Here is a 25632-nt window from a genome sequence, read left to right on the forward strand (position 1 = left end):
CAGCTTTGCCAACGTTAAGCTCGATTCTCAGGCCGGGATCACCATGTAAACACGGCAGAGTGACGAATGCGGACGTGTTGTTAGACTCACGAGGATGGCTTTGTGGTGGGTGGGCACATATGATGGTAAAGGTGGAAGAGGAAGGGGGAGGTGGGGGGGGGGGGGGCTCAATGAAATGTGAGACGCTGGATTGTGTCCGGAGCATCCAGGGGAAGGAGGAGCTGCTCTTACATAGTGCAGATGGGTGTGAAAGAGCCCACAGATTAACTCTTTCAGTCAGCCGGGAGGGTTCTTATCAGTCGCCTTGGTCGTCCTGCCTGAGTTTGTCTCCTTCGCCCCTCTTGTCACAATCTGGATCTTTGTGGCTCTTCTGTTCCTGCTGATGAACTGCAGTCACAGTCAAACAGAAGTGGAAATGTTTTGTGGTCTCAGTGTTCAAACAAACAGCATATTTGGTGAATAATTCTAAGACCTGGTGTCATTAGTTGAGCTCCAAACATTCTCCCCTCTCTACGCCTCCTACCTTCCTTTTCTTTCTTTCTCTCTTTCTCTCTTGTACTCGGACTCTCCAACACACGACATAATTTACAATCAAATGTGCAGAGCAGCCTCGCAGGAAATATTACAAACAGCTGAGAGGGGAGAGTGGAGGCCTGCCAGGATGCATTCCTCAGACCAAAGTCAACTGAGCAGGCGGAGAATCAAGAGAGGCAACGCTGATGAAGTTCTCTGAAGTTGCAGCGTGGTTAAAAGCAAATCAGACACACAACTGAACTTAAACTTAGTGTGAATAAATATCTCCTTTCCTGGATAATAACTATATTAAGATAAAGAAACAGATTACAGTTTGGAGCCGCTGGCTTGAGCCTCAAATGTTGGCCGACACGCAAGTTGATTTGAGTGTTTTAAAACGTTCAAAGCTCGAAGCAGACACGACTGGGGTAGCTGCCATTTTCCTTGAACTTTCCATTTAGCTCAACAGAAAATTGGCCTCAAGCGGCGACATTTAGCCAACATTAGAGCAGAGCAGGAAACCAGCTCTAGAACAGATCTGATTTCACGCACAGACATGGATGCTTGTGTTTTGCCTTTTGTCATGTACACAACCGAGCTAAACGTGCGGATGGAGCATTAGAAACAGAGCTTGAAAGTTTGATGTGTACCACCTCACTTAACACAGGCGTCACACAAGATCGTAGTTGATCCAAACAGCTTTTTCATGGGATGTGACTGTGTTCATTTTTATTCCGTGCTCATGGCTGTAAGCTCGATCTGTTCCTGGACACATTACTGAGGCTGCGTCCTCTTCTTATGTGGGCCGTCTATGCAAACCTCCTTATGAGAGTGTTCAGATTGGTAGCAGCTGTGGCTGTTGGCTGCCTCAGAGCTGTGGGAGGCTGCAGCAGGCCAGCGGGGAGGAGCTCCAACATCTGGAAAAGAAAGAAAACTGGCTGTAACACAGGCGAGAGCGCAGCAACATGACGGCCCTCTGTGAGCCAATCCTGTTTGCAAGTTTACCGACTCCGCCGTTGAACTTTTGTATATAAAAGGTATCAGGTGCCAGTGTTGTTAGATCGGCAGTGAAGCAGCCGCTGCAATCTGAGGTTTGATTCTAAAGAGTAGAGAGAGGAGATAAAGAGGAAGAGACAGTGGAAAGAGTGGACAGGCAGTTGGTAGAATCCAACCCTGTGGGCCTCTCCTGATGTAAGAGCGAGTCTAAACATGTGGGAGCCGCCTGCGAGTAGAGGGGAGAATAAGAGGAAGGGGGTTGGGTTGATGCTTGTGCTGGTCAAGAAGAACTTCAATTCCTCCTCAGAACTCCTTATTTTAGTCGATATCGCTGGCTTTTCTCTACAGTTAGTTTCTGAATCATTGAGGATGTCCACCCTGTCACTTACTCTTCACTATATTTACCTTCGCTGGACTCTGCAATTAGATCAAAAAGCCTTCTTTTCCCTGCGAAGTTAAAAAGATTTACAGTTTCAAAACTACCGGCAAGAGAGACAAGTGGCCAAGTACACAGATAGTACATCTTTACAGTCACTGATGCTGTGTTAGTGACCATGATGAAGCTCACAGCTAAAAGGTTTTCCAGAATTACTGTTACCGTCAGACTTTTAGTTAAGCTTTTGTCTGGAATAAGATCGATTTGTTCTTTTCAATTTGGATCTACAACTCTATAAAAATGCACATAGTGATGCCGATTGATTGGTAGGAGCCATTATATTGGGGACACGCTGTTCATTTCAGATATATACCTTTTCACAGGCTTCTAAAATATGCCTAATTTGGTAAGAAAAAACACCCATTTGTCGAAGGATCAGGAGGAACTTTCTGCAATATGAGATTTTGTTGTCCACTGTTCAGGATATTCTGCTGATCTCATGTCACCAAAATGTAAATAAAGTGAGTTCTCCTCAACATCTTGGTTCATAGTTCAGAGTTACAGGAGAAGTCATGTGGATGGTAATGTTATGGCCACTGAACTGCCATCCAGGCAAAATAAAGATTAACTCCCCTACCATTTTGATACTTATAATACAAAGGAAAATGTCACACAATGATGCAACTATTAGCCAAGCAGGTAAAAGTAGTATGTGTCCAGAAATCTGCACATGGAGGCTTTCCTGAGGTGGTGCAGCAGAGGGATGGAGGTTCACTGAGCTGCAGAGGCACTGGCATCCCACTGGCTGCCTGGACAGAGGGGGCATTCTTCTCGTCGGATCGCCCCCTGCTCGTGTCCTTCAGACCACAGTTTGTCAGCCAATCGGCTCACCGTTTACTGAGGAAATGTTCACTTAGTGCAGGAAGTCTGAGGTTTCCCCAATATGTTTGATTTCAGCAGTTACCCAAACACCAGTAGGGGTATGAACTAGGTCAGGACAACATGGGTGGGAACCAAGACACCCAGAGGGGCCTGAAAGTGTCAAGACATTTAGAACATAGCCAAGTAGCCCGATATGTTGTGCCAAAATTGGAGTATGGAGAAAAGTGTCTCTTTGGAGTAAGATGCTGCATAGGAATTCAATGTTGTTTTTCTTAAGTTTATTTGCATATTAAGTCAAGCAGGAGTACAGAGCAGAAATATAGACATGCAATACATTTAGTCATAGTATTTAGCAAAGATTAAATGACATCTTTCTGGGATAAGACACATTCCTTTCCCACAGTATATTCTATTGCCACTAACTCAGCAGCAGGTTTGTGCAGTTCTAGCCTCGTCCTGCAGGGTAAGTAGAGAGCCACATCACCGCGCTTTGAGCAACCTTGCCAGTTCGGCCTGCTCGTTAGCCGTCTTCCTCTTCAGCACCTTCTTGATGAGTTGCAAGTCCATGTAGACAATGTGATCCAATACAGCAGAGGCACAGAGGAGGCTGCCGTGCACAGTGCCTGCTATGCCGCAGCTGAAGACATCTTGGCCTGCAACACACAGCAAAGTCTGGACCATGCACTTTGAAAATGACAAAGTAGAGTTTGTAAAAGCTTTTCATTCTACCAATAACCTGATCCAGTAAGAATCAGCTGCCAGTTTGATACGATAACAGATCTGACTGCTTTCAGACACAACAGAAAAGCCTTCCCACACGCTTTTTATACCTGAGAGGTAGAGATTCTTGATGGGGGTGAGGCACCTGTTCCTCGCCACAGTTTCTGCTTGGAAACGCTCCAGGTTGTGCTCGGCGGAGTACATGGAGCCACGCTGGGCGCCAAGGTAGTGCATGTTGGTCAGTGGAGTGGCCACTTCCTGGAATACCAACTGGAAAACAAGTGCAAGACTCATTAACAGGCATGTATGGACAAGCTACTGAGGTAACAATGTGCATTCATACCTTGCAAATGGTTCAAGGTCATTTCAATCTTACCTTGTCCTTGATTAAAGGGAACAGAGTGCAGGCCCAGTCAAAGAGGTTTTTGGCGAATCTCATTTTGTAGTTGAGGTAGTCGTCACCCCTATTGCGCACAGTGGTATCCTTCCATTCCTCAAACCATTCGTACTTCACCGTGGTCAGTATTGTCATGCAAGATTTCCCTGTGAATATGAAAGGACAAGACCTCAGGTGTGACGAAGATGTAAATATTCATAACATGTCTAAAAGGCTTATGTATATCATTCATTATCACGCCAATTGTTGAAAGAGTACCATTAAATTTTACCTGGGTGTCTTATTTGGTACTCGGGGTCTTTGGCTGAAGGCATTGTGATGAACATCATGGGAATGTTATCAGGAGCTTCCTCTTTACTCGATGCAAAGAAATCCTCCATCCTAGGCAAATGTGAAAAAAAAAAAAAAAAATCACATTTATCAGCAGTTATTGGGGTCATGCCTCAAACAGAGGTGTGGGTTTCATTAATATTTGGCAACATGTGTCCATGACATTCAAGGGGAAAACCTGAGCGATCCTCTGCCCCACCTAGTGGGTAGACTGAGAATTAATAGGTCATCTACAGTACGTTTTGTTATGTAAATGGCATAAAGCTCAAATTATAGTCACCTCATCTTTTGCTTTGTGGTTCAATCTGAAGGCTAGTGGACCCACGTCAGCAAAAACAATTTGTGATTATACACTTTTGTGATTTGACTTTAAGCATTTGTTTAAAAAAAAAAAAAGAGTAAGTTTCCTTGGTCCATATCCTCAGCATGAAATCCTTCATGGAACTCAAAGCCTGGAGCTACATGTTTGCCACCAGGCAGTGATTTGTCCTGGAAGGAGCCCTCAACCGTCTACAGCTTATGCAATAGTGCCCTCTTGTGAGTGATGAGCACCACTGAGCCCCTGTGTTCTGCCTTCAAGCTGCACAGTACTTACGACTGGTTCATATCGTTGTTTTTGTAGAGCCAGAAGTTGGTGGACGTGAGGCCCAGCTCCTCAGTTGTGCCGTCGAAGCCACTGAAGACCAAGAATGATCCCCTGCCGTGTTTCATCGGCTTCAGTCTGTCTTGAACAGCTACCACAGGAAAGATTGGTCAGCGTTAGCAGAAAAGTGCAAGAAAATTGAAGTTCTGACGTGCATAAATTTGATTTGCCTCAAAATCAGGCAAACTGCTTGTCCTCTTGCTTACCTGGCTTATCTTGAATCTCAGGAGGAAGTAGTGTCTGAAGGGTGTTGAAGATGCCACAGTTGGACACTACAACTGGTGCACGTACCTCCACTTCCCCCTCACCCATCTTGACCTTCACACCTGGCAAAAAAAACAAATAGGAGATCTGACTTTAATCATCTGTGAGAAGAGCATCAGTCTGTTAGATGATTTAAAAAAAGTCCTCACCACAAGCTGCCCCCATGTCATTGATCATGATCTGGGTGACAGGAGCTCTGACCAGGCAGTTGCCTCCATATTTCTGAATGGTACGAATGATGTGGAAGGGTATCTCACTGGCGCCGCCCTTTGGGTAGTAGGCACCTCGTTTGTAGTGATGAAACAGCAGGGCGTTGATCAGAAGACTGCTGTCTTTCGGTGGGACACCTGAAGGTGTATAGTAAGGGTGTTGCGATTACTTTCAAATATTGATTTTATTCTATCCAACATTTTCGACTTGGTCACATTTTCATGGACTTACCATAGAAAAGGTAAGCAAAGATGAGCTGCAGATCCTTGTTGCTGGTCAGCATGTCTGTGAATTCGGACGCACATGTGCCAGTGAGGCGAAAGATGGAGGACACGAGGTGTCCAATCCCAGACCTCAGTATGAATAAAGAGGCCCATTCTGGGAGCAGCTTCAGGACCATCAGATAGTGGATCTTCCTAGCTGACATCTGTTGGAACACAGGACATTTGGAAGGATTAAAATCCACTTTGTTGCCACATTTTAGACTTCATGTTAATCTGGAACTGACTGCACCTTCATGATTTTGAAGAAAGCCTCAATGGCCTCAGTGTCATAGGGGAACTGCCTCATCAGATGGGTCTTCATCACAGTTTTGCCGGACAACATTGTGTACTCTCTTTTCTCCTCGCCCATGCCAATCTGAATGGTGTCGAAGTGTTGCTCGAGCTCCTTGAACTCCAGCTGGTAATCAGAGATCTGGTCAAAGATGACCCGCAGCATGCTGTTCTCGTGGACCTGGCCAATGTAGTGAAGCCCTGCACACAATGGAATGGTGAGGAAGTGGTTTCAGTAGATTTTGGTGTTGCAGTGACATTCCTTCTCAAAGATTTGTTAGCAATCTTACCAACATCAAATTCAAATCCCTTCTCTATGTACGTGTGGCACCAGCCTCCGGCCTGGTCATGTTGCTCCAGGACCAGCACCTTCTTCCCGGCTTTGGCCAGCGTCGCCCCTACCGTCAGCCCACCAATGCCGCTACCGATGACAAGGGCATCCAGGTTCTCTGGCACCTTGTCAAGGCTGAATCCTGGACACAAAAACACGTGCAACGGCAAGCTTCAATATTTACATCATCATCTTGAAAGACAGTGATGCACAATTGCGCTACCTAAAACAGTCTGAAGGTTGTACTGCACAGCTGTCGTAAAAACTTGGATCAAATTCTTTCCATGTTCCCTTGTTGGCAATAAACAGCCAATATCATAATCGCCTGGTCATGATCCAATTATGATAAAGCATGTGCATGAAAGGAAAGTGATAATTTGAGCAATGTCCTTTAGATAAACTGTCAGCTCATACAGCAGCCATGGCAAACTACACCAACTGAAATACTGTTACTGAACTCTTGTCAAAGAAGATACCCCAACTCAAGTCTCAACTTGAGAATTTTGGTACAGTCCCAATCATCCTGTTTTACTGCTGCCTTGTGTAGTGTGGAACACTGTACCTATGGCATTATGTGTAAGAAATTATCTATGGCATTAACTGTCCAGAATCATTTAGAGAAAAGAAAGGCATCCACCCCGATATAAAAACCTGTTTGCTCCAAGAATAACTCAGTGCATGTATTCACTTTGACTTGTGATGCATCATTCATGTACGATAGAATAAAAGAAGCCCCTCAACTTTGTCTCAGTAAATCGATCAATGGTAGTTACACCAGCTAAGGATCAGATTGAAATCTTGGTATGCAATATCACATTTATATGTTTTAACAGTGTCAAATCATTGCACTCCCTAATGCGAGTTACCTTGTTTGAGGACTTCATCACGTTTCCTCTGGTCAAACTCCCGGGGGCCAGGCAGTTTCAACGAATCCAGGGTGAAGGGATTGGGTTTACCGTACAGGTACCAGTACGTGCCAACGGTCCATACCACGAAGAAGAATAGGAAAACCAGGAGTAAAATCATCTTGCAGGAGAGGTAGCTGAAGTGTTTGCAGCTATACTGAATTCTGATGACTCTTCACGATGCCTGTTAAATAATGGAGGCGTGCCAAAGGTCTGGAGAGGTGGGGTAGACACCAAATACATAACACAACACCATTCATGATAAGATAATGCAAGATCAAGCGTGACATTAAAACCACCGGCACCATTGCGCTCTCTCTCACCTGCCTGCCACACAGATTCCTTCCGGTCGCTCCTGACTGGAGGTTCATTGGCTGTAGCTTTTAAGCTTCAGCCGGGTCGTTAGGGAGATGAGATTCACCTGGTGTGATTGACTAACCAGTCCTTGCAGCTGTGTCAGTCTCTCTCCCCCTCCCTCACTGCCATTTGGTTTGATTGTCTTTGGTTTAGTGTTGTGCTTCCTTTAGTTTAATTTTGTCACTTTGGTGTTGGTTTTAGTTGAATTCAATAGATATTCAAACTTCTAACTTGTGCATAATCTCCCTCTTTGTCTGAAACCTGAGCCAGTAGGTCTCTCATGTGTTTCTTATGTGAGACAGTTGGAGGTGAGTATACTAGCGGGTCAGATGTTGGGTTGAATTGTGTTTGACAAGGGTCGGGACTGTATGAATATGAATGGGGGGGACTAGACTTGTCTTATCGTCCTCAGCTGCTTGCACAAGGCCTGAGGAAAGGGAAAGAGAGAGAAAGAGGCTTTCCTGAGGTGGTGCAGCAGAGGGATGGAGGTTCACTGAGCTGCAGAGGCGCGGGCATCCCACTGGCTGCCTGGACAGAGGGGGCATTCTTCTCGTCGGATCGCCCCCTGCTCGTGTCCTTCAGACCACAGTTTGTCAGCCAATCGGCTCACCGTTTACTGAGGAAATGTTCACTTAGTGCAGGAAGTCTGAGGTTTCCCCCAATATGTTTGATTTCAGCAGTTACCCAAACACCAGTAGGGGTAAAAACTAGGTCAGGACAACATGGGTGGGAACCAAGACACCCAGAGGGGCCTGAAAGTGTCAAGACATTTAGAACATAGCCAAGTTAGCCTGATATTGACATTGACATTGTGCCAAAATTGGAAGAGTTCAAAGTTGAATAGAACTAGTCACGCAAATTTGTATGTGTAGAGCAATCACAATAACTTAACTGACAGTGGCAGTGGCAGATTTGTCTGCATTCCCTCTAGTTTGTGGAAGCTGTCCATTTCATATGTTACCTTTTCACTCTAAAATGGAGAAGTGTCTTTTTTGGAATAAGATGCTGCATAGGAATTCAATGCTGTTTTTATAAAGAAGTTTATTTGCATATTAAGTCAAGAGTACAGAGCAGAAATATAGACATGCAATACATTTAGTCATAATTTTTATCGTAGATCAAACGACATCTTTCTGGGATAAGACACATTCCTGTCCCACAGTATATTCTATTCTAAGCCCACCAACCCAGGTCTCAGCAGCAGGTTTGTGCAGTTCTAGCCTCGTCCTGCAGGGGAATTAGAGAGCCACATCACTGCGCTTTGAGCAACCTTGCCAGTTGAGCCTGCTCTTTAGCCTTCTTCCTCTTCAGCCCCTTTTTGATGAGGAGCAAGTCGATGTAGACAATGTGATCCAATACAGCAGAGGCACAGAGGAGGCCGCCGTGCAGAGCGCCTGCTATGCCGCAGCTGAACACATCTTGGCCTGCAACACACAGCAAAAAAGCTTTTACAAACTGCTTTGTCATTTTCATTCTACCAATAACCTGATCCAGTAAGAATCAGCTGCCAGTTTGATACGATAACACAGATCTGACTGCTTTCAGACACAACAGAAAAGCCTTCCCACATGTTTTGTATACCTGATAGGTAGAGGTTCTTGATGGGGGTGTTGCACCTGTTCCTCGCCACAGTCTCGGCTTGGAAACGCTCCAGGTTGTGCTCGGCGGAGTACATGGAGCCACGCTGGGCGCCAAGGTAGTGAGTGTTGGTCAGTGGAGTGGCCACTTCCTGGAGTACCAACTGAAAAACAAGTGCAAAACTCATTAACAGGCATGTATAGACAAGCTACTGAGGTAACAATGTGCATTCATACCTTGCAAATGACCTTGAACCATTTCAATCTTACCTTGTCCTTGATTAAAGGGAACAGAGTGCAGGCCCAGTCAAAGAGGTTTTTGGCGAATCTCATTTTGTAGTTGTGGTATTCGTTGCCTCTTTTGCGCACAGTGGTATCCTTCCATTCCTCAAACCATTCGTAGTTCACCATGGTCAGTATTGTCATGCAAGATTTCCCTGTGAACATGAAGGGACAAGACATCGCAGTAGTCAGGTGCGACTGTTTGGAGATGTAAATATTCATATCAACATGTCTAAAAGTTTTATGAATATCATTCATTATCACGCCAATTGTTGAGAGAGTATTGTTTTATTGTACCTGGGTGTCTTATTTTGGACTCTGGGTCTTTGGCTGAAGGCATTGTGATGAACATCATGGGAATGTTATCAGGAGCTTCCTCTTTACTCAATGCAAAGAAATCCTCCATCCTAGGTAATTATGAAAAATCACATTTAACATCAGCAGTTACTTGGGTCATGCCTCAAACAGAGGTGTGGGTTCCATTAACAATTGGAAACATGTGTTAAAGAATCCATGACGATGGCATTCAAGGGGAAAACCTGAGCGATCCTGTAGAATTGATAGGTCATCTACAGTATGTTTTGTTATGTAAATGGCATAAAGCTCAAATTAAATTCACCTCATCTTTTGCTTTGTGGTTCAATCTGAAGGCTAGTGGACCCACATCAGCAAAAAGAACAATTTGTGATTATACACTATAAGATTTTTGACTTTTGAAGCATTTTATGTTCCAAAAAAAAGAGTAAGTTTCCTTGGTCCATATCCTCAGCATGAAATCCTTCATGGAACTCAAAGCCTGGAGCTACATGTTTGCCACCTGGCAGTGATTTGTCCTGGAAGGAGCCCTCAACCGTCTTCAGCTTATGCAATAGTGCCCTCTTGTGAGTGATGAGCACCACTGAGCCCCTGTGTTCTGCCTTCAAGCTGCACAGTACTTACGACTGGTCCATATCGTTGTTTTTGTAGAGCCAGAAGTTGGTGGACGTGAGGCCCAGCTCCTCAGTTGTGCCGTCGAAGCCACTGAAGACCAAGAATGATCCCCTGCCATGTTTCATCGTCTTCAGTCTGTCTTGAACAGCTACCACAGGAAAGATTGGTCAGCGTTAGCAGAAAGGTAATTGTTTTTGACGTGCAAGAAAAATTGATTTGCCTCAAAATCAGGCAAACTGCTTGTCCTTTTGCTTACCTGGCTTATCTTGAATCTCAGGAGGAAGTAGTGTCTGAAGGGTGTTGAAGATGCCACAGTTGGACACTACAACTGGTGCACGTACCTCCACTTCCTCTACACCCTTCTTGACCTTCACACCTGGCAAAAAAACAAACAGGAGATCTGACTTTAATCATCTGTGAGAAGAGCATCAGTCTGTTAGACGATTTTAAAAAGTCCTCACCACAAGCTGCCCCCATGTCATCGATCATGATCTGGGTGACGGGAGCTCTGACTAGGCAGTTGCCTCCATATTTCTGAATGGTACGAATGATGTGGAAGGCGATCTCACTGGCGCCGCCCTTTGGGTAGTAGGCACCTCGTTTGTAGTGATGAACCAGCAGGGCGTTGATCAGAAGACTGCTGTCTTTCGGTGGGACACCTGAAGGTGTATAGTGAGGGTGTTGCGATTACTTTCAAATATTGATTTTATTTTATTCTATCTAACATCTTTGTCTTGATCACACACATGGACTTACCGTAGAAAAGGTAAGCAAAGATGAGCTGCAGATCCTTGTTGCTGGTCAGCGTGTCTGCGTATTCAGTCGCACATGTGCCAGTGAGGCGAAAGACAGAGGTCACGAGGTGTCCAATCCCAGACTTCAGTATGAATAAAGAGGCCCATTGTGGGAGCAGCTTCAGGGTTGCCAGATAGTGGGTCTTCTTAGCTGAGATCTGTTGGAACACAGGACATTTGGAAGGATAAAAATCCACTTTGTTGCCACATTAAGACTTCATGTTAATCTGGAACTGACTGCACCTTCATGATTTTGAAGAAAGCCTCAATGGCCTCGGTGTCATGGGGGAACTGCCTCATCAGATGGGTCTTCATCAGAGTTTTGCCGGACAACATTGTGTACTCCCGTTTCTCTTCGCCCATGCCAATCTGAATGGTGTCGAAGTGTTGCTCGAGCTCCTGGAACTCCAGCTGGCCCTCGGAGATCTGGTCAAAGGCGATCCGCAGCAGGCTGTTCTCGTGGACCTGGCCAATGTAGTGAAGCCCTGCACACAATGGAATGGTGAGGAAGTAGTTTCAGTAGATTTTGGTGTTACAGTGACATTCCTTCTCAAAGATTTTTCAGCAATCTTACCAACATCAAATTCAAATCCCTTCTCTATGTACGTGTGGCAGCAGCCACCGGCCTGGTCATGTTGCTCCAGGACCAGCACCTTCTTCCCGGCTTTGGCCAGCGTCGCCCCGACCGTCAGCCCACCAATGCCACTACCGATGACAATGACATCCAGGTTCTCTGGCACCTTGTCAAGGTTGAATCCTGGACACAAAAACAGTAAGCTTCAATATTTACATCATGTACGTCATCATCTTGACAAATACAGTCACAGTGATGCACAATTGCGTTACCTAAAACAGTCTGAAGGTTGCACTGGACAGCTGTCATAAAAACTTGGAACCTGATCAAATTCTTTCCATGTTGCTGCCTTGTTGGCAATAAACAGGAGATTACACCGCTTATCATAATATCCTGGTCATAATCCAATTACGATAAAGCATGTGCATGAATGGAAAGTGATAATTCGGTCAATGTCCTTTAGATAAACTACCAGCTCATACAGCAGCCATGACAAACTACACCAACTGAAATACTGTGTAGTGTGGAAGAAAACACTATACCCATGGCATTATGTGTAAGAAAACATATCTATGGCATCAGCTGTCCTTCAGAATCATTTAGAGAGAAATGAAAGACATCCACCCTGATATAAAAATCTGTTTGCGCCAAGAATATTTTAGTGTTTGTATTCACTTTGACTTGTGATGCATCACTTATGTATGATAGAATAAAAGAAGCCCCTCAACTTTGTCTCAGTAAATTGACGACTTCAATAATTGTTACACCACCTAAGGCTTGTTACATTGAAATCTTTGTACGCAATTTCACATTTATATGTTTTAACAGTATGAAATCATTGCCCTCCCAACTGCAAGTTACCTTGTTTGATGACTTTATCTCGTTTCTTCTGGTCAAACTCCCGGGGGCCAGGCGGTCTCAACGAATCCAGGCTGAAGGGACTCGGCTTACCGAACAGGTACCAGTACGTGCCAACGGCCCATACCACAAAGAAGAATAAGAGAACCAGGAGCCACATCATCTTGCAGGAAAGGTAGCTCGAGTGTTTGCAGCTACACTGAAGTCTGATGACGCTTCACAATGCCTGTTGAATAATGGAGGAGTGCCAAAGGTCTAGAGAGGTGGGGAAGACACCAAATACATAACACAACACCATTCATGATAAGATAATGCAAGATCCACCTACTTATATGGAATGTTAATTTATCATTGCCCTTATCTGATGAGGCAATTTAGATAAGGATTACACCATGGACATGTCACCCCCAACTTAATACATGTCAAGTGTTTGCTTATATTTCTTAACAGTGCAGTTTTAGCATTTCAGGTGTGACAGGGTTCACATTTTGTGTTAAAGTGGGAAACCTATAATTAAAGCCCAGATACTATACATCACTGCACAGTGTACTCAAGTGGTAAATATGGGCTGGACTTTAAACCCAAGCTATGCACTCATTTAACACTCACTGACTTTGAGCTATAGACAATCTGAACACAGAGATAACATGATCCTTCCCAGAGTTAGATGTCACTAGAAGTAGATAATCCTCAAGTTTGATGTTATTGCACTCCTGATGCCAATTAAGTTGACATTAAAACCACCAGCACCATTGCTCAATGGCCAGCTCATTGCTCTCACCTGCCTGCATGCCACACAGGTTCCTTCCAGTCGCTCCTGACTGCAGGTTCCTTGGCTGGAGCTTTTAAGCTTCGGCTTTAGATGATATCAGATTTGAAGTTGATGTTGATGAGTTTGATGCTTTAATAGTGCAGGTTTTGTGTGTTTGGAGCTAAACGCCTGCTTAAACCTCTTTGCTGTCTGCAGGGGTTCCACAAATAAGCAGCAAAAGATCAAGTTGATCTGGACTGAGGCCTGTCCTTGAGTCACTTACCTTAACTGAGCTCTTTGGCAACAAAGTAGATAGACAAACAAATACTTTATGGCAGAAGCCCACAGCTCTGCCTGAGACTGCACTTTATTTGATCTATTGTGATTTATTTTCATAATTTAGTCATTTGTTTTCTTTACACATTATTACATTTTATGGCAGAAGTGTTTTTTTATTCACAATCATGAATCTTATCAAGTCATCGTGACCTTATGAACTCACCACATCGTTTATGATTATTGCTTCTGTATCAATAGGTCACTTATGACACTGAAGTGACACCGATTGTAAATAATGGACGTGTGCCTGGGTGTTGAAAAATGAAACTAATTGGATGGAGAGCAGGAAAGGGAAGCCGGGATGAGGCCGGAATGAGCTTAAGGTCTTTTAGGACAGGAAGCAGGGCCGTGTCAACAGGCCAGAGTCTCTGACCCCGCCCGCAAACCAATCCTATTACGATTAGACTAAGCAGGACAAGCACAACGAAGACTGATGACTTTGTCCTGCTTTGCTCAAGAGCACAAGTAACTGCAATGCTCTGGATTTCACCAACAATTTCCGAGATGCCAGACACCAAAACCTTTATTTATTATAGACCACAATGATGAAATAAGATGAAAGTGCAGCAGGAGTCTCATTAAAAATAGCCAACTCGGGTAAAGCTTTGTACAGCTATGTGCATTTAATTACAAATTCACAAAGAGACATTTCAACAGGAACATGATCCAGTGACAGGTTTTCTTCCTACTGTACGTTTTCTGCATTACAGCTCTACGGGGCTTTGACAGCAACGTTAACTCAAACTCCCATAGAAAATAGAGCAGTTTGTCTTCCTGGGTGCCTGTGTGCTATGTTATCATGCAGCCTCCCTTGTCTCCCTTGTAGGGGTTCTTCTCATCTGACACGCCCTTGATCAGCGGGTCGTCGGATACCAACCCCTCCACGAAAGTAATCGTGTCCGTGCAGTTTGCACTCACCTGCAGTTTCAGAGGTGAGTGAAAACAAAAAATGTCTGAGTGAAGCAGTCCAAATTATCTTGGTGATCTTACAGATTCATGATGTTGACATGTTCAATCACTTAAAATTAAAGTTAATTTTTGGGGGATTTTTCACTAATAACACAAAGAGATAACTGATTATTTACTCACCGCTGACCGAGGAGTGTCGACTTCCTTTTTCAACTGATCCAGCTCCATTTTCAAGATCTCCTTATCTGACATATCCCGAGCCATCCTGGCTGTGGGAAGAGAACAAAGTCACTGGTGAGTGTAAATGTTTTTCTTTTCTTTTTTAAGTTTTGCTCCTAAAGTGTTCCTCAAACTGTGGGGATTCTAACACCTCCCATATCCCTTTTTTAAATAATAATCAATAAATAATACACTTCTTTTCCTATGATAAATACAAGGCAGCAAAGATAAATGATAAAGAGTCTTTACCTGAATGGTGGGGTCTCCAATAACCTGAGAAATGTGTTGGCCCTTATCAACCGTTCGCCTCTCTTTGCTCTCGTCCTGTCCTCACACTGATCGATCTGAGCTCGTCCCACTGCTCCTCATCCTCCTGATCCCTGCTGCCTGGCTTTTGGCAGAGGTCGGCAAAGGATTGGGCCTGATGTCACCAATCCCCCGTGATGAGATTAAACAATCGGGAGCGGTAAAACCCTGAACAGGAAGCAACAGGAAGGAGAAAGTGCCCAAAGATCGTAACAGGTCACTTACTGCAAACTGTCAACCTCCAAACCTCTGCTGTGATCTTTGCTATCTTATATGTTCTTTGCTGCACATTGACTTCTCTATGTATTTTTAATTAATTATCAATAGCCAGAATTGGAAAGTAAGTACACATCTACTCAAGTGTGGTGATTAAAGGCAGTTTTGAGGTGTTTAGATGCTATTTTCATATTGGGAGACTTTATATGTCTATTGTACCACATTTTCTGATAGCTGTATAGTTGCAAGTGTTGAACATTCAACCAGCAATAAGATCAATTAATATCATTAAAATAATTGCTCATTCCTTTTTAGTTTCTTTAATTTCTTTCCCCCCTTCTCCTGATTTCTTTGCCTACTTTCCAAATTTCATTTTGCACTTCTTTTCCTCCTCAACTGATCTGATGCAATAAAGACACACAAATGGAGATTATCACAGTTACGCCAAGAGTAGGAAGACAAATGGCCATTAATAATAATAATAAGTCTATGCAGTCATCGCCCTGATATCATTTGAATCAATAAAATGTGAACATATCATTTGACTGAAATAGTTTTTACTCATTGTGAACCTAAGTTTTGGCTGTATGTATAATTTTTTCTGTCTGAACTATGCATGTTGTTGGTGTTGAGCTCACATCATTTTCCATTTCATTTTTCTCAAATGTTTGTGTATTCTAAGGTCCTGCTGCTTCAGTTTTTCCTTTGTGTGATCCACCTTTAACTTGCATTTCATGTATGAGAAGACATGCTATTGACCCTCAGCTAAACCACCAGCAGAACTCACACTAAGCCATTTTCAAGATCTGGGTTAGTCTCATCTACTCTAGATAAACCCGAGACACGTCACTATGGATTAACAGCAGCGAGAGTAGACACACCCGTGTGTGTGAAGTATCATTGAGCACCCAATGAACTTCTACTTCATTGTCCCGATGCCATCACTGTCACAAAAATGTGCAAAACATTTATATTCCTAGCTTTGATGCAAAGACATTGTGAAATATAAATATATTAAATACATTAAAATAAATACATATAAATAGATTATAAATGCTAATATAATCCTAAATGCTGCAGCCTTATAACAATGTCTTTTTATGTGTTAGTCTAAAGAAAATATTGATTTATTTTGCGCTGAAAACTTTTTAAGTTTGATTGTTTAAGCACAAAATAACCTTGACTTGATAACCAGCTAAAATGTAATAAAATTAATAAGAAGAAACCACAACGATATAAAATGTGATTTTATTAAATATGTGTTAATATTTTAAAAAAGATCGATCCCTGATGACCTCTTAATTCCTGTGACTACCAATAATGTCCAGTAGATGTCAGCATCAAACTTTGTTTCCATTTCTTTTGGCGGAAAGAGGCGGGTCAAGTGAGCGCGTTGGATCTGTCAGCCAATGGTAGGACGTTCTCACGTTGTCGCAGAAAGAGTTTCAAAATAAAAGCACATATGAGACAGTTTGACATACAAAACACTCTAGACTCGCTCTCCCTTCTTATTTTGACAGTTCCAAATGTCTTTCCCGGAAGACCATTGAATCTCTGCAGTGGCGCTTGAGCGGATCTTCGGGAAGCAACATGGCAGCACCGAGCAGGAAGCAGATGCTGAGGCTCCTGAGCCAGTTCGGGGCTTTCATTTTGACCCGCTTTGGATTTTGGAACTGCTTCAGCATGTTGATGTTGTTTGCTGAACGAGCAGACTCGAAAAGGTAAACAATTCGCGTGCGATTAGACCTAGTAAGGAGAGAGGACTCGGCCTATTTGATGACTTCGCCTCAAATGTCTCCGAAACTCGTGTAAATAACGCTAAACTCCTTATTAAAAAGATTGTTTTTCGGTATTTGTTATTATATGAATTGAGTAAAACCTGACTTTCATTATCTTTGCACTTAAATGTGTGTTAAAGTGAGGGGTTAAAACGAGGCTGAGTCAGGCTGGACTTTTGTTGCAGACATGTGGAGCTATTTAAACGCACCCAAATCTGTTATTTAGAGCCTGTAATCTGTCCGGGTTCCACTGTTTAATCTTTGGGTGTGTGTTGTTTCAGCGTGTGGTCGGCTGGGCTTCTTCTGACAGCCACACCTCTTTGACGGACCTATCATTAGTCTGTGTGGTTTACTGCATGTTAGGACAAACCGAACTTAATGCATAATTAAAAGTCTTAGTCCTTTAAATTAGACTATAAATAACAACTTCGTATTCATTCTTAATCTTCGCCATATTGATTATTGTAGTAATGTCAAAATTAAGGAGAATCAACTCAATTGTGCCTTTTTTAAAACAAGAATATAAGCGTGGATTGATAAGAATGCCTTCATTTACTTCTCTGTTATCTCCTTCCACACATTCATGGTCCCCGCATCCGATATGATGTCATTGTTTTTGGCCAAACGGCTGCCAGGGAAAGAGGGAAAGTCCTAGCGGGGAAATCAGGTGAGCAGGGTCAGCGTAGAAGTGTGTCAAAGCTACAATTTTGGGTGGAAGCCAGCGAGTAGACAACCACAGTACATTGACCTATTTTTAGAGCACGGGCACATGGAACGTATACATTATCAGTCGACTCAAATGATCTACAACAACACCCAATGATGTGTATATATATATACAGTATATCATGATTGCTATATGACGCTTACAGTCAATCTATCTTTCAACCCTTAGCATGTTTACACATACTCTATGGTTCATATTACTCTCCAGGAAGCCAGACATCCACGTGCCCTACCTGTATGTGGACATGGGGGCTGCGGTGGTGTGTGCCAGCTTCATGTCGTTCGGGGTGAAGAGGAGGTGGTTTGCGATGGCCGCCGCCATAGAGCTCGCCGTCAGTACATACGCATCCTACGTTGGAGAGCAGGTGCACTACAGCGACTGGCTGAAGGTGAGCCATTATCTGCGCTGGACAAAGTGTCAGTCTTCTGAACACACCATCATCAACTCCCCACTTTGGTTTATTTACATTATTCTCGTACGTGCGTTCATATACGAATCGCTTTCTGAATGCTTTTGTTCAAGTCCAGCTATTGTTAATTTGGGTTTTGTGTCCATTAAAGTTTTTGAAGCTGTTCCTTGCAGCTCTTACCCTCTGCCCGTCCCTTAGAAGGACCAGCTTATAGTTAGTGCAGCTTTGAAATGATGTGAAAGTCATGGACGAGCCATGTGATGTGGTTTTCACAAGTGGGGTTTCTTTGGGACAAATGAAATCCACATGTGTTAACGGCCCAAATATGCTGCTGTGGGATTTTTACCATCAGTCCAAACATAACTTTGCATTGTTATCATTTCTTGATTAGTGATGGGGCAGAGTTTGGCTGTGAGTTGTTATACACTGAACAGGAGTCATGACTACAGACAGAAATGTCATACAGTAACAACAGAAATGTAGTCTTATCTATGAGTTTTAGATGAATAAATGAGAAGTGGACGAGTAAGCGTTGGACTAAACCTGATTGCTCCCCCCGTGCAGGTCCGAATGTATTCCAGAGCGTTGGCCATTATTGGAGGCTTTCTGGTTTTGGCCAGCGGGGCGGGGGAGGTGTACAGACAGAAACCTCGCTCCAGGTCCCTGCAGTCAACTGGACAAGTCTTCCTTGGAGTCTACCTGATTTGCGTGGTAAGAGCCGCCATGTTTCTTCAATACTATTTTCATACGCAAGCCACAGCCACACAGAGAGAGATATGTAGGTTGTGATGGAGGTGTTTAAGGAAGAATGCAAAACAGCTTTTATATTTGAAGTCCTTGTCAGTACAGTCAAATAGCCAAACACTGGTTTTAGTTTCATGTTTCCTTTCACACAGGCTTTGTGCTTTATCACATTATGGTCTTTTTGTCTCTGAGAGCTACTTTGACCAAATATAAGTGTCCGTGAGCTACTCATGTTTAACATTATTAGTAACATTTATCCACGTGGCTGATTCTCCACCCAAACCAGCTGAATAAGCGTCTTTTCTGTAAACATTTGTAAAACTTCAATTCAGCCACATAAGCTTGTTTTTTTCTGTATACATTTTCCTTGTCAAGCTCACACTAATATATTCACATCATATTCATCTCATAGAAAACATTTTATTTTATTTATATTTATTAGTTATTTTACCAGTACTATACCTTTCATATTTCACATTTGAAGCACGTTCTCTGTCGTACAGTTTTGGAATGTTTTTGATTTCCTGTTTGGAAGAACATACACTGGATTGAGAGCCTGGGTGAAGCTTCTTTTTTCTTCCAACTGGACTGTTGGATGCACGGTTCTCATGTCTGTGAAGGTTGTTTGTAGACCATGCTCGACATGACAGCTTACTTCTGCATTCTGCCTTTATGTTGTCACAATTGTCAAAATGCATCCAAATGCTGCTTTTTTCCAGCTGTCACTCATCTCTGCTTCTCTGTGTCCTGCTCTGTACCTGTAGTAGACCGTCGGCACTCCCCGCCCCTCCGTGCTTGATGTTATGATCGTTGTCTGTCTTCACGTGAATTGGTCGAACGGCACAGCATCAGTTCAAACATTCAGTCTCTCCCGTGTTAAAAAAAATAAAAACGGCTCTCAGACCGGAGCCCTCTCCCATCGGTCACCTTCGCTAACTACACATGACGCTAGCAGAAGGAAAGTCCCGTGAAAAGTTGCTGTGGACTTTGGTGAGGTGGCGCTGCACAGATGCGTTAGCACCGCAAACGAGACAATTTTCCTCATGAATTCCTCTATTTGATGCCTTTTATCTGGGCGGTCATCGTCAAATCCGACGTGCACTTAGCCGAATGTTTCGGTGTCATGTAACCAAACTGGATCGACAGCTAATGGGTTTATAATCGTTTTGTGAGAACAGGGGGCGCCATGTTTGTGCTTTGTTTTTATAGAAATTTACAGCTTTACCAAGTGACGTTGTGTTTCCAAATGTATGTATTCCTTGAACCTTAGGCGAGGTACTCAGAACCTGGTCGTGAGCTACCGGTAGCTCGCGAGCGACCCCTGGTCTTCAGTGTGTGGCTGTTTAAACATTGCACTACCACCTTTCTCCACCAGGTGTACTCCCTCCAGCACAGCAAAGAGGACCGGCTGGCCTATCTGAGCCACATCGTCGGCGGCGAGGTCACTCTGATGCTGTTGGAGGTTCTGTTCGGAGTGCTGGCGCTGGCCTTCCTTTCTGGCTGCTACATTCGCTTGGCCGCTCAGATCCTGGCCACCGTCCTGCCCCTGGTCATCCTCTTCATCGACGGCAACCTGGGCTACTGGCACAACACTCGGCGGGTGGAGTTCTGGAATCAGATGAAGCTGATAGGTCATAACGTGGGCATCTTTGGTGCTGTGCTCATCCTCGCCACCGACGGTTGATCTCGTGCCTTTTCTAGACGAACTTTACAAACTGAGACGTCGGAGATGAAGATTGTTGTCGCGATTTGGCCTGAATTTGTATCGAGCTGCTGTCGCTGAGTGACCCCTCGGGAATCGAAACACTCAGAGCTGAAATGGTTGGATACTCACAAAATATAAGCTGTGCGTGTCGGTTGTCATGGCTACCAGAGAGTAAATTCAGTTTTGCAAGAAGAAAAGCATTTTTGAGGTTTTATTAATTTATTTTCATCCATGTTTACATTTTGTCTGCATTATGCTCTGAAACATGACACTGACTGCACTGTATGATGTCTGCGGGGAGAATGTCTTCGGTTCTAAACAATTTACATGGACAAAGAGTATGACATGGTTCAATGTTTCATAGAAAAACATTGAAAATGAAAAAAGAGATATTCAGTTAAGACCATTTGTAATAAACACTATGTTTAAAGTCTTGCTTTTCACTTTTGCAATCCTATGAATGTAACTTTTCATTCAATTTATTAAGTCAAGCTTTTGTATCTGTTGTGTACATTAAAAAAAAAGATTTCTCTTGGTATGTTGTACACAAAATGAGTGTATCTTTGTTTGAATGAATTAAACATTTTGCTACAATGTTCATTGTTGAACGTTTCATCCCTTGCATGCTTTCCCCCGGGTAGCCACTGGGTGGCACCAATTGATGACTTTAAAATCATCTAACACAACAGCAAAGAACACAACAACAGAGATAAAGACATCAACTGGTGAGTGTATCATCACAGTTGTGAGTGTCTCTTATATGCGAACTAGATCACCTCAATCACCTTCTTCCCTGCAGCTCCACAAACATTAATGTATACTACTTGTTTTACTTTTAGGAACCATAATTCAGCCTGTTTATTGAATTGAGTTCGTGTTGGTTCAAAGGCGATTTCTGATTTCACCAGTAGGGGCGCTGTCGCCATTTGAGACCAGGAGAGCAGCAGGTGAAATAAGCGAAGTAGTGAAACGGTATGTTATTGTTGTCGTCTCGTTATTTCCCTTTTATCAGGTCGGCATTGTGCTTATAAGTACAGATATGTGCTCACAACATGCAGCGCCATGTTCACTACATGATGCCACTGCATTTGAGTCAGAAGAAGAGTTATAAAGTTTGTTTGCGTGTTTAAAGTTCTAATGAACTCTCCCCACTTAGGTAGCTCGGTGCTAATGTTGGCTAGCAGTGTACGTAATGTGTGCGTGTGTGTGTGTTGTATTAACTGTTTCACCAACAGATTTCTGGACGTTGTGTTTGCATTTATCAAACATTGTGTGAAGTCTTTTCAGGTCAACACATCACTCGATTCCAAATCCAGTCTAAGAAGTCCAAACCACTGGGAATAGTTCAGATTTAGGCCCGTGTGTGCTTCTGGCACAGAATCTATCGACCCTCTATTCAGATTTCATTGACGTTGAATGATGTGTGGATAAGAAATAATAATTATTCTTAATAATAATAATCAATATTGTCAATCTTGATTCTTCAATGTATATATAGTTATTATGATATCGATTTTAACCACGTCAACTTTGAAGTTGGATGTGTATATGTCGCCCTCTTGTGGTTAAAATAGAATACTGCACTCAGCAGCTCTTCAGAAAACAGATAAAGAGAAACAAGTTGCTGATCACAAGTTGAGGATGTGTTTATTCGGAAACTTTAATGTAAATAATTTGTATTTATTCTGACTTGAGTAGCTGGACTGTAGTAGTGCACAGCAGGCCCTTGTAGCCAGTAGACTCCACAGAGTCTGTCCAGTTGTACCAGACGCTCATGCTTCTGATTCATGACTTTGTGAAAGTCTGGCATAACTGCTGCTTCAGGTCCTTGTAGGCAGTAGACTATTCTGAGACTCTTTAGATTCTCCGGCCTAAAACGACCAGCTGTGTGTCTACAACAGCAGGCCACCAGAGCACAGCTGAGCTGAGTTACTGGGTGTAGAACTTCAAACTCTAAGCTGAGGTCGAACCTCCTCCTTGGCTGAGTTGTGGCGCAGTGATCTTGGTTTCACTCCTGTTTATGGGAGGAGCCTAATGTAAGAGCAGTCAGGATGTCTTGGTTTTAAGTCGAATCCCGCTTTCGCCACTAGGGGGCGGTCTCTCCATGTGAGAGCAGGTAATCAGCGGGTGAAACCAGCGAACGAGAGAAGCCGTGTGGTTGTTTTGTCGCTACCAGGTCGGTGTTGTGTTTATAGTTCATATATGTGCTTGATGTGCTACAAGATGTTACTGCACTCTACAAACAACAGGCAGGAAGTCAGGTGTTAACGTTCCTGCTGAAAGGTTAGAGCCGTTGAGCCATTACGGTGTGTGTGTGCCTGTAAAATCCATGCTACGGAGGGGTACAGTAGTGTGTGTGTATGCAGTAGTGACTGTTTGTTGTGTGAATGTTTTTATACGTGTGTATGTGTGCCTGTGTAAGTGTGTCTGTGCGTGCATGTGTGTGTGTGTGTGTGTGTGTGTAATGCGTGTGCTGTTTTAAATGTTTGCTGTATTTCTCAAGCTGTGGTGTTTGGATGCTGCGTTTGAAAATGTTAGAGCTCTAGCTCTTTAACTGACCAAGATACGGGCTTTTTAAAAACAAATGATTTGGTCCATGGTTACACTGTCGCTCTGGAAAACTGGACCAAAAAACGAAATTTTCCCCAAATTTACGGAAGATGATCCTCGTGTCCTGTAGAAGCTGCGTTTGAAAATAAGGTAAAGTATTTGTTATTATATATATTATATTACACTTAGACTAACTACTTTACTTTAATCTTACTGCTAATTTATTTGAAATATGTTCAATAAGTAAATATATAAATGACTTTTTGAGATGTGAACACATATCGACTTATACGCTAAGTCGATTGAATAACTAAAACTATCCTGTTTAAGTCATTTAGGAAAATGGGACCAAACTTTTTTTTTTTTTTTTTTTTTTGTGATGTCAGCACCAAATCAACGAGACAAAAGAAAAATTGAACCTTTCCAAGGTTGGGTGGGCGGTGGCTCATTGATAAGGCACGCGTCTGGGAACCAGGCACACGCTCCGGTGCTGGTTCGCCTCCAACCTCGGTCCCTCACTCTCCAGCTGGTAGCTGGAGAGTTGCCTGTTACCCTCCGGTCCAGAGCCTGTTACCTTCCGGTCCCCGCGCCCACCTAGGCACGGAATCTACTGCACTCAGTCAGTCTGTCAGAGAGAGTGACAGACACATAGCGAGAGACTGATAGTCATAGTAGAACACGTCACGTAGATTTAGGGACACACAGTGTGTCGCTCGGGCTGCGTGGCAGGCACAGTTCTTGTGTCTGGCACCAGAACGAGTGATGCACTGTGATAGAACATATAGGAACACATAGGCACTGACACACAGACAGGCAGGCAGGGTGCGGAAGAGGAGGTGCTTTTAAATAAACTCACTAAGTGTTTCACTGAGAAAGATAGATGGCAGAAAAAACTTGTGAAATTTTTTTTTTCTTTAGCTCAGAGGGTTAAGCTGATGGTTGGTGATCACAAGGTTGGGAGTTCAAGTCCCAGGAAGGTAACCGGCTCTGGACCGGAGGGTAACAGGCAACTCTCCAGCTACCAGCTGGAGAGTGAGGGGCCGAGGTTGGAGGCGAACCAGCACCGGAGCGTGTGCCTGGTTCCCAGACGCGTGCCTTATCAATGAGCCACCGCCCACCCGACCGTGGAAGCCTCAATTTTTCTTTTGTGTCTTTGATTTGGAGCTGACATCACAAAAAAAAAAAAAAAAAAATGTTTGGTCCCATTTTCCTAAATTACTTCATATATGACTTTAACAGGATATTTGTAGTTATTCAATCGACTTAGCATATATGGTAATGTCTTGTTTGGATCTCAACTACGTGTTCACATCTCAAAAAGTCATTTATATATTTACTTATTGAACATATTTCAAATAAATTAGCAGTAAGATTAAAGTAAAAATTTAGTTTTTTGGTCCAGTTTTCCAGAGCGACAGTGTAACCATGGACCAAATCGTTTGTTTTTACAAAGCCCGTATCTTGGTCAGTTTAAGAGCTAGAGCTCTAAAATTTTCAAACGCAGCATCCAAATACCACAGCTTGAGAAATACAGCAAACATTTAAAACAGCACACGCATACACACACACACACACATACACACACACTTCTGTACCCTCCGTAGCATGGATTTAACACGCACACACCGTAATGGCTCAATACCGGTGCGTCACCACGAAGGCTAAACGGCACATCAAGCACATATATGAACTATAAACACAACACCGACCTGGTAACGACACAACAACCACACGGCTTTCTCTCGTTCGCTGGTTTCACCTGCCGATTACCTGCTCTCACCTGGAGACACCGCCCCCTAGTGGCGAAAGCAGGAATCGACTTAAAACCAAGATTCGACTTAAAACCAAGACATCCTGACTTCTCTACATTAGGCTCCTCCCATAAACAGGAGTGAAACCAAGATCACTGCGCCACAACTCAGCCAAGGAAGACGTTCGACCTCAGTTTAGAGTTTGAAGTTCTACTTTATCAAAAAATATTAGCAGTACTCTCTCTCTCTCTCTACACCAGGAAAAGGAGCCATCTTGTGGTGATTTGTGAGAATACACACGCTTGTTTCAAATTAACAAATGATTTATTCAATCACAACTTTACATTATATGCGTCCATTTTAAAGCCAGTTTACGTGAACATTTAAATATAATAATAAACGGGAATCCAATTTGTACTCGCAACTTTATCAGCAAAAAAGTCAAAAAGTGTTTATTCCCAGTATTTGAATTTATTCAATACATTGTGGTGTTCAAAAACTGACCACTGAGATGAATCTTTTGTGCCACAAAGCATAACATGTGTGGACTCAAATGTAAAAAACAATGTCAGGTAACATATATAATAATAAAAAAATGCTTTTTTGAAAAGCATAAATAACCTTTGATGTTAACAACATCTGCCCCCCGCAGGGCATGCAGCGCACACCCCATGCAGCGCACACACAAGGAGCAGAGACCTCAGCAGTGCCACACCAGCCGTCTTGCTGAAGATG

General features: G+C 43.2%; 4 protein-coding genes across 4 annotated transcripts; 1 reads left to right on the forward strand and 3 right to left on the reverse strand.

Annotated features, from left to right (window-relative positions):
* Positions 1–3070: 3070 nt before the first annotated feature.
* Positions 3071–7242, reverse strand: LOC143002174 (inactive all-trans-retinol 13,14-reductase-like). The gene is made up of 11 exons (XM_076152147.1): positions 7083–7242; positions 6176–6358; positions 5845–6086; positions 5563–5758; positions 5271–5468; positions 5064–5183; positions 4810–4948; positions 4156–4265; positions 3864–4030; positions 3598–3757; positions 3071–3420 (listed from the first exon to the last, which is right to left on the reverse strand). Exons 1-11 carry the CDS (start codon positions 7240–7242, stop codon positions 3248–3250), a joined length of 1848 nt encoding a protein of 615 aa, XP_076008262.1. The 3' UTR covers positions 3071–3247.
* A 1487-nt stretch (positions 7243–8729) lies between these two features.
* LOC143001920 (inactive all-trans-retinol 13,14-reductase-like) lies at positions 8730–12656 on the reverse strand. Its single transcript, XM_076151775.1, has 11 exons — positions 12497–12656; positions 11636–11818; positions 11305–11546; positions 11024–11219; positions 10729–10926; positions 10524–10643; positions 10277–10415; positions 9635–9744; positions 9326–9492; positions 9060–9219; positions 8730–8902 (listed from the first exon to the last, which is right to left on the reverse strand). The coding sequence occupies exons 1-11, from the start codon at positions 12654–12656 to the stop codon at positions 8730–8732; spliced, it is 1848 nt and encodes a 615-aa protein (XP_076007890.1).
* A 1716-nt stretch (positions 12657–14372) lies between these two features.
* Positions 14373–14756, reverse strand: gngt2b (guanine nucleotide binding protein (G protein), gamma transducing activity polypeptide 2b). The gene is made up of 2 exons (XM_076151471.1): positions 14673–14756; positions 14373–14501 (listed from the first exon to the last, which is right to left on the reverse strand). Exons 1-2 carry the CDS (start codon positions 14754–14756, stop codon positions 14373–14375), a joined length of 213 nt encoding a protein of 70 aa, XP_076007586.1.
* Positions 14757–16784: 2028 nt separating this feature from the next.
* On the forward strand, positions 16785–21151 carry tmem101 (transmembrane protein 101). The gene is made up of 4 exons (XM_076151440.1): positions 16785–16954; positions 17946–18126; positions 18712–18858; positions 20267–21151. Exons 1-4 carry the CDS (start codon positions 16824–16826, stop codon positions 20573–20575), a joined length of 768 nt encoding a protein of 255 aa, XP_076007555.1. The 5' UTR covers positions 16785–16823; the 3' UTR covers positions 20576–21151.
* Positions 21152–25632: the final 4481 nt, after the last annotated feature.

The sequence above is a fragment of the Genypterus blacodes genome, unplaced genomic scaffold (genome assembly GCF_046128005.1).
Source record: "Genypterus blacodes isolate CSIRO-AG114 ecotype Tasmania unplaced genomic scaffold, CSIRO-AGI_Gbla_v1 ptg000055l_1, whole genome shotgun sequence".
Taxonomy (NCBI): domain Eukaryota; kingdom Metazoa; phylum Chordata; class Actinopteri; order Ophidiiformes; family Ophidiidae; genus Genypterus; species Genypterus blacodes.